General features: G+C 44.9%; 1 protein-coding gene across 1 annotated transcript in view; it reads left to right on the top strand.

Annotated features, from left to right (window-relative positions):
* The first annotated feature begins 1,317 nt into the window (after positions 1 to 1,317).
* The window catches only part of LOC147885890 (putative envelope ADP,ATP carrier protein, chloroplastic), a 41,842-nt gene continuing 34,356 nt past the window's right edge, over positions 1,318 to 8,803 (top strand). The window contains exons 1-2 of the mRNA XM_087396300.1: positions 1,318 to 2,305; positions 2,383 to 2,439. Coding sequence (XP_087252426.1) covers positions 1,757 to 2,305; positions 2,383 to 2,439 — 606 coding nt within the window. The 5' untranslated portion in view covers positions 1,318 to 1,756. The remainder of the gene's footprint in view (positions 2,306 to 2,382; positions 2,440 to 8,803) is intronic.

The following is an 8,803-nucleotide window of genomic DNA, read 5'->3' as shown; positions in this document are numbered from 1 at the left end:
ATAAGCAATCTTGACTAAGGATAATATCTAATTGCAATTGCAGGTATTCATTCTTCACACACATTATTGACTTTTGAATATTAGCTAGACCATGCGACCTTATCAAAAGTGCATGATGAAAATAGGGGCTTGTACATTGCCAGAACCCCACCAAGTGGTCTTTAAAACTAACTTTTAGATGAAGTGGAATTTAGTTGATTTGCATATTTAAAGTTCTCTCATTGAAGGAATAATTTCTCTAAGGCCATCATGGCCTTCTATGCTCTCCTCGCATTTCCTAGTAAATTAGAAAATTTTACATATAGTTGATTCCTTAAATGTATTGAAATTGGGTCTAAGCCCCTAAACAAATGCAAGATGCACAAGTACTTCATGACTAAAAGAGAAGATAGATTTTAGGTTGTTCTTATTTGCAATAGGCAATGGAAGACCCAACCATGTAGATATTGCAAAGCATAGGCGGTGTGGGCATTCACCTACCTGAGCTGGCTGCTCATATTTTCAATAGGCAATATAAGACTAGATCCCAAGTTGTTTAGATTTTCAATGGGCAATAGAAGACTTTATTAACCCAACCATCTAGACATTGTAGAGCAATAGCACCTTAGGTGGTTTGGGATGTTCATATTTTCAATAGGCAGTGGAAGACTAGATCCCATGTTGTTCATATTTTCAATGGGCAATGCAAGACTTTATTAACCCAACACATCTGGATTTTGTTCAGCTCAGGCTGTTTGGGCATTTGCTCACTTGAGTTGGTTCCCTGCATTTGATTCCTTTTGAAAGACTTGTGTTGTTTGTCGGCGTGTCACTGTAGGCCATGGGTGGTTGTGGCTATGTGGGTCTGTGAATGGAGAGTGGGCCCAACCATCTAGATATTTATCCATAGATATTTACCTACGGATGATTTTCTATGGAGAATTCTTACCCCCTCCATCTGTGCAACATTGATACCTTGCATTGATTTACTTTCCTTTTGCTTCCGGGCATCCTTAACGTCTCTATTGATTGCAATTTGGACTTTTATTAACCAAACCATCCAGATTTTGCAGAGTAGGGGCAACTGAGGGGGATTGTGCATTCACACACATGAGTTGGTTGCCTGTGTTTGAGGGGCCTTTAGGCAGACCCGTGCTACTTGTCTTGATATGGCAAAGCAGAGGTAGTGCAAGGGGTGTGGACATTGGCAAACTCGAGGAGGTGACTGGGGCCTAGAGGAAGACCCGTGCAATCTGTGAGAGTAGGCAAAGTATGTGGCGAGATATGTATGTATGTATGTATGTATGGAAGATCTTTCTATGGAAAATTCTTAAAACTCTACGAGGGTGAAAGATTGATAGGAGGAGATAGATACCTTGAATTGATTCCCTTTTCCAAGAGTCGTTTAACGTCTTGTAGTTTTCCGGCATTCAAAGCTTCTCCTCCGTCACTCGTTTCTGTTGCCATCTCTCGAAGATTCTCATCGCTCTCAGATTTTCTCAAACTTCCGTCATCTCCAGCTTCGAAATTCGATGCTTGCACTTGCCCGTCGGTCGATCCGTCGGCTAGCTCCCTCAAATTCAGCCTCTTTGTCTCAATTGAACAAGTCTCGGCGTCGGTAGCATGGCGCACAGTAGCTGCCTCTGCACTATATTTGCTTTCCCCTCCCCTTTCCAGCCTATACTTTTCACCTCTTCTCCTCCTTCCACCTTCAGTCTCACCCTTTTTTCAACGGCTTCTTCATTTAGGTTGTTGTAGTAACGTTTAAGCTCCTCTGATGAGGGATTTACAGTGCCATGAACCCATGGTGAAGGGTATTGCGAAGGGCGAGCCTTGGACGCATTTATCCGCAGGAAATCATGAAGACCCTTTTGAGGCTGCCTTTGAGGACGCTGCTTTACGATTGCTTGGTTCCCTAAGAAATGTTATAGAATCTACTGGCAACGGTATAATCTTGGGAAATCGAATTCAAGGTTTTCCTCGAGATTGTCCACGGAAAGGGCTTACTTCAAGTGGGAAGTATCCAAATTCGGAATGGACACGAAGACGTTCCTTCGCATCCTGCAACGTAGAATTGAAAACAATGGAACGGAAACACGATTTGGCGGCTCCATTGGTTAACGTGAAATTTGAACATGTGAATAGGCAGGAGGATGATATGAAATTGGAGGCCGAACGTCTATCTGCCAGCCAACTTTTAAGGCATCCTCTTGCCTTGGTGTCCTATGTGCCGAAGGACGTTGCTTTATTTTTTGCCGGTGCTGTTGCAGGGGCCACTGCAAAGACCGTCACTGCCCCACTAGACAGGATCAAGCTCTTAATGCAGGTTTTGTATCGTTTTTTGCGGTCTAAAAAGTTCTTCAATGAAGAAAGATGTTTTCTCTCACATTCTCGATGTTGCAGGTTCATGGTGTAAAAGCAGCAGAAGGGAATACGAGGAAAGGGATTGGTTTTCTGGAGGTACAGATTTTGGCCAGTATATTTGCAAATGAAAATGTTTTATTAGTGGACTGTCTTCTGGTAAAAGTTAAGTTACAATTGGGCTTAGTGACGCCAAGCTTGGGATTCAATATTTCATGATTCCGAAGTCTTTAGGTGTCTTCGTAGCCAACACTCCGATCGAACAAGGGCCAATGAAAATTTCAGGATAGACATGGCACATATCTACTTTATGTAGAGAGAGAGAGAAGATTTTGTTTTTTGTTTCTTGACTTGCTTGTTTATTTTTGCTTAGTCACCTTCTTCCTTTCTTCTTTATTTCTTGTTTTCTTTCTCTTTTGTTTATTTGACGTATTTTAGTAAGCATTGGGTTTGCCCAACTGACTCCGCGGGTCTTTAGAAACCCAGTATAGCTGCTTATGCTTGGGCACTGATGATGACATAAGTGTTGCTTTGCTTGCTAAGTATGTCTTCCTTTTGTTTTTCATAGAAGTTTTTGTTTACCTCTTTTTTTGTTCTCTTTCATTTTCCCTTTTATTTTCTGTGTAGATTTTTGGTCTTTAGAACAACAAAAAATCTAAATTTATATGATTGGACTTATTCTAGTCTTACAAAGGTATAGATAGATTTACCCGATAAAAAATCTGCTTGGAGCTGCTTTTGATTACTGTTTTTATCCTGATTACTGCTTCTTATCCTAAATGGTATCCAGTCACATGAGTATCTCTCCTTTTTGGGGGAATCCAGGCACACGTGGCCAGGCTATTCCTCCATGGGGAATCCTGGCACACGTGATGTGCACTCTGTGGTATGTGGCATCATAGTCCCATATAGACGAGGCCAATGATCTAGTGGGTATGAGCTTCCCTCTGTTTTGGGGAATCTAGGCACGTGTGGCTAGTGTCAGAGAATCAATGATGGACTATGTTGCATATGGACTAGTGTAATGGCCCCGTTCTTGGTAGAGCTTTTAAATGAAGCGGTTTGTACAACACCTGGACCCTTAACACTATTCACTCCCATTCACAAGGCAAGGGACCCCAACCTCATGAGCTCGAGAAACTACAAGGCCATTATGATTGGGCATGCCATGTCCAAGATCTATGCCTTGGTGCTCTCAACACATGTTAACTAGTTTGCAGAGACTCAGAGATGATGGATATGAATGATTCTGCATTTATCTCGCGACTCTAGATCACATCCTCACACCTAGGTGGATATGAATGATTCTGCATTTATCTCGCGACTCTAGATCACATCCTCACACTCCTAGGTGTCATTGAGAAGGCCAGAGCACGGAGAGAGAGGGATCTTTTGTGGTTTTTCGCAAGACTTTTGATACCTTGCTGAGAGCTCATCCCATCAGACACTTGCAGGATCTGGGATATATTCAAGAGCTCATTTGGGCAATCATGGCACTTTATCAGAGGGTCTTAGGCAAGATAGGAACAGCTAAGGGTGGATAGAGGAGATTAGGGGGACTATTGGGGCCAAATAGAGTTGTCCATTATCACCAATTCTGTTTGACCTCTGTATCGATGAGCTTGAGACCTCCATTGGGACACTAGGAAGGGCATGCTCATCTAAAGCCAACACTTTGATTCAGATTCTTCTATATGGTCCTACTGTCGTCTTCAGTTGAGGGCCTCCAATGACACTTGGATGCACTCCATGCCTTTTGCGAGACACATGATCTGAAGGTAAACCTTGGTAAAACCAACGTTATGATCTTCAACACATCTAGGGCAGTCATCCATTAAGAGCAGTTCACCCTCGACGGATTACTAATGGAGATCGTCGCATTCTACATATATCTCTGGCCCGATTTTCATGATGGGATCAGTGATGCAGGCCTGACTCAGCCGAGGGTATGCTGCGTTTTCTAGGCTTGAGCGACAATGCTTTCACTCTCACGTTCAAGATCCTTGGACCGAGTCTCTTCTCTTTCATTCTTTGGTCCACATAGCGGGCATGTATCGTAGCCCATCGAGGGGGCCTGATCTATGAGAGGTAGATTGGGCTTGAGTGGAGAGGCTCTATGTTCTCTTATTGGTCCGCTCTGTTGACCAAGTCTCCTCTCTTTGATCCTTTGGTCCCCCAATATGCATGTTTGGCAGCCCATGCTATGGGTTTGATCTATCAAAGTTAGACTAGGCTCGAGTGGAGAGGCTCGAGGTACTCTTATGATCCGCAATAAGCTGTTAGTGCCACACCGGATCATTTTTGCACGGATGATCCACAGCAAGCTTTAAGTTCCATACACCAAATCAATTTGGCTGAGTTTGGTGTAAGAAATCCTAGATTTACTATATTTAGAAATGTGCTAAGGAACAGAAAGGAGACCGAAATAGCAGAGAACAAGGAATAATTGTATTGCTTGAATGTCTGTAGGGTAGATGTAGTTGTCATCCATACAATTGGGCCTCTCTTACATAGAGAGTGAAGAGTCACACATGAAAAGGTGTATACTCCAAAGGGTATGTGTATGAAGAGGTGTGTAAAAAAGGTGTATACTCCAAAGGGTATGTGTATGAAGAGGTGTGTACCCCTTGTGAAGGGTCTGACCCTTGATGAGAGGGTACATTACAATAGAAATATCTCTTCAATAGGATGTCTCTTGTGAAGGGTTGTGCCTCATTAGGAAGTGTCCCGTCGAAAGGGCAAGTGTCCCGTCGAAAGGGCATACCCTTCCACAAGTGTCCATTCATCAAACCATCCATAAGTCTAGAAATAGAGAAAGGAATACGTCACAGATCGTGACATCCCCTCCCACTCCAAAGAAGACCTCGGTGGAGATAATGAACTAATGTAGAAAATATCACGGTAAATTCTGAAAATATTGCTATAAAATGTCAGGGTACTACTGTAAGTCTTCATCAGACTGCCAAGTAGCGTCAGAGTCGTCCAGATCTCGAGCGTTCATGACTGGCTGAGTAAAGATATACTTTAAAGAGTGATGGTCTGTCTTGACCACAGAGTCGGCTCCCATGAGATAATGTTTCCAAGAGCGATAGGCATGTACAATGGCAAGAAACTCCTTATCATAAACCGGATATCGGGTTTGGATATCAGAATGTTTATGGCTGTCAAAAGCAATAACTCTGCCTTCTTGCATCAAGACTGCTCCTGTAGCGATGTCGGAAGTGTCGGTCATGACCTCAAACGGAAGGTTTGGGTCAGCAATAGCCATAACTGGTGTGGTAGTGAGTGCTTGCTTGAGTTGTTGGAAACTATACTCTGTTTCGGGAAGCCACTGAAAAACTGCTGTGCTTTTCAATAATTCGGACAAAGGAGCTGCGATTTCGGAAAACTGATAGACCTTTGTATGGTAAAAGTTTGCCAATCCGAGAAAAGAGCGGACATCATGAACATTCTTAGGAGTAGGCCAATTTCGGATTACCTCGACCTTCTTGGGATCCACAGAGATGCCTTGAGCTGAAATAACATGTCCCAAATATTCGAGTTGGGTTTTGAAGAACTCACTCTTCTCAATGTTGATGTAGAGAGAATTTGCGCGGAGAACTTCAAAAACTTGGTGAAGATGTTGTTTGTGCTCATGTAGGGATCTGCTGAAAACGAGGATGTCATCGAGGTAAACGATGACGAACTTATCGAGGAAAAGCCTGAAGATGTCGTTCATTAATGTCATGAATGTGGCCGGGGCATTGTTTAAGCCAAAGGGCATGACCAAACATTCATAGTGTCCATACTTTGTTCGAAAAGCTGTCTTGTACTCATCGCCTTCTCGTATGCGAATTTGATGATAACCTGAACGAAGATCAATCTTTGAGAATTGTGTTGCATGTAGAAGTTGATGGAAGAGGTCATCGATGCGAGGCAATGGATACTTGTTTTTGATAGTGAGCTTGTTGAGGGCTCGGTAGTCGATGCAGAGGCGCATTGACTTATTCTTTTTTTCCACAAGTAGTACAGGAGATCCGAAAGGGCTGCGACTGGGCCGAATGTGACCTTTGTCGAGTAGCTCGGTGACGTGTCTTTGGTTTTCTTCATTTTGAGTGTAAGAAACCCGATAAGGAGGTTTCGACGGTGGATTACTGCCGGGAATAAGTTCAATTGGGTGATCCACTAGTCGTCGAGGTGATAACTGCTTTGGCAATTCTTGTGGAAAAATGAGGAGAGATCGAGGCTTGTCCGGTCCGGGCTGTTAACAGGCGGTCTTCATTGTGCGAGGAGCTGCAATTGGTGCTGATTTGGCAGGACAAAGATGGCGAAACAAGGGGGGGGTATCAGGCTGTCAATGGCGAAGCACATGGCAGTTCCCAGGGCTGCACTGCTCAGGAAAAAGGCAGGAGCGAAAGCTTGGCTGGCAAGGACTGCGCAGGAGGGGGGGGGGCTGTGTGCAGGAGAGGCCAATGAATGCGCAGGGCTAGCGTGCTGGAGAGGCGAGGCTACGCAAAGGCTGGTCGTGCAGTACGGCGCAGGGCTGCAGGCAGTATGGCGCAGGGCTGGCGGACTGTACGGCACAGGTTGGCGGACTGTACGGTGCAGGCTGCGCAGGGCTGTACGGCGCAGGCTGAGCAGGCAGTACGGCGAGGGCTGCGCAGGGCTGTACGGCGCAGGGCGATGGCTGGCGCAGGCTGCAGGTAAGTCCGTACGGTGCAGGGCTGGTGCTGCGCAGGGCTGCCAGGAATTCCGTACGGTGCAGGCCGTACGGGATAGAAAAGGAAAGGCTGGCGACGTTTCGTTGAGGCTGCCTAGGTGGTTAGTTGCCCCAAAAGTTAAATTGGGGGTTTAGTTAACCCTAGGTAGCTAGGGTAAACCTAAGGGTAGGGGATGGGTTTATTTTTTTCCCTTTTTACCCCTCTAGGTACCCTTTTGTAGGTACTTGGGGCCTAAAAGGTGTGCCTATTCGAAGGGGTGTGACCCTTGGAATAGGTGCACCTTTTCATGAAGGGGTGTGTCCCTGTTTTTAAAAGGGATGTCCCTACATGAATAGGTATGTCCTTTGGTCCACGATGGGGTGTGTTCCTTGAGTGAGGAGTCGAGACTCTTCATCAAAAGGTGTGTCCCATGGTGGAAAAGGTGCGTCCCTTGGTTTTGGGACAGCCCAAGCACCTGAAAAGACACGATTTTTGTCGTGTCCATTCACATCAACTTGTGATGTGAGGGAGATGCAGAGGCCATAGATGACTTTAGGCAGGGTTGGCGCTTAAAATTTTTACGCTCATCCTCTCCATCTCTTCCATGCACGATGTGCACGGAATATCCTTCCAGCGGAAGAGATGTATCAGATCGGCGCTAGAAGGTGGGGGGCATTTCCTACAGGCAGGAGCAAATTTTGCTCTGATACCACTGTAAGAAATCCTAGATTTACTATATTTAGAAATGTGCCAAGGAACAGAAAGGAGACTGAAATAGCAGAGAACAAGGAATAATTGTATTGCTTGAATGTCTGTAGGGTAGATGTAGTTGTCATCCATAGAATTGGGCCTCTCTTATATAGAGAGTGAAGAGTCACACATGAAAAGGTGTGTACTCCAAAGGGTATGTGCATGAAGAGGTGTGACCCTTGATGAGAGGGTACATTACAATAGAAATATCTTTTCAATAGGATGTCTCTTGTGAAGGGTTGTGCCTCATTAGGAAGTGTCCCGTCGAAAGGGCAAGTGTCCCGTCGAAAGGGCATACCCTTCCACAAGTGTCCATTCATCAAACCATCCATAAGTCTAGAAATAGAGAAAGGAATACGTCACAGATCGTGACATTTGGGGTCCCCCTTTCCATCTTGATGTAGCATTCTAGGTGATCACATACCTCCACCAAGTCAAAGAATTTGGATCGTTGACCTTAAGGTGACACAAACCATGGCTCGCCTTATCCGCATCCATGACATTAGTTCCCGTCAACCGGGAAGAAAAATGCACATAGCTTCTCGGCACCCACTTGGCTGGCTCAGAATGGGCCAACCAAGAAGCTGAGGTCGATTAGAGGTGTTGATATGCCTGTACTTGCAGATGGTTTGTGAAGCTGGGACGCCACATGGATAGATTGCCTCCCTTTCAGTATACCCTGGAGGACTTTGTATTCTGCTCACCTATCCAAAAGCTGACCAAGTCACTGCCTATAGATATTAGAGGAGGGCTTTATCGACCCACCGAGCTACACATGGATCCTCCTCCCCCACTCTTTAATCGGGCAATTTTGTGTTTTTTCACACTGATTGCACATTGAGATCAGGCAAACCTAGAGAGGGTTGCATCTGGGGATCTTTTCTTCATGTTTGCTAGACCAAGGACACAGTTGACGGGGGTGATGTGTAGGAAAACGGAAGTGGACATGGAGAGAGCTCAAGAATGGTGGTATACATACATACAATGTATGTATGTACGCCACATGCTCCAATTGTGTGTACTTATACAAGTAT

The sequence above is a fragment of the Dipteris shenzhenensis genome, chromosome 25 (genome assembly GCF_047967505.1).
Source record: "Dipteris shenzhenensis isolate YYH24624 ecotype China chromosome 25, Dip_SZ_1.0, whole genome shotgun sequence".
Lineage (NCBI taxonomy): Eukaryota > Viridiplantae > Streptophyta > Polypodiopsida > Gleicheniales > Dipteridaceae > Dipteris > Dipteris shenzhenensis.
Note: the sequence above shows the minus strand (reverse complement) of the source record. Positions and strands in the feature narration are given on the sequence as shown.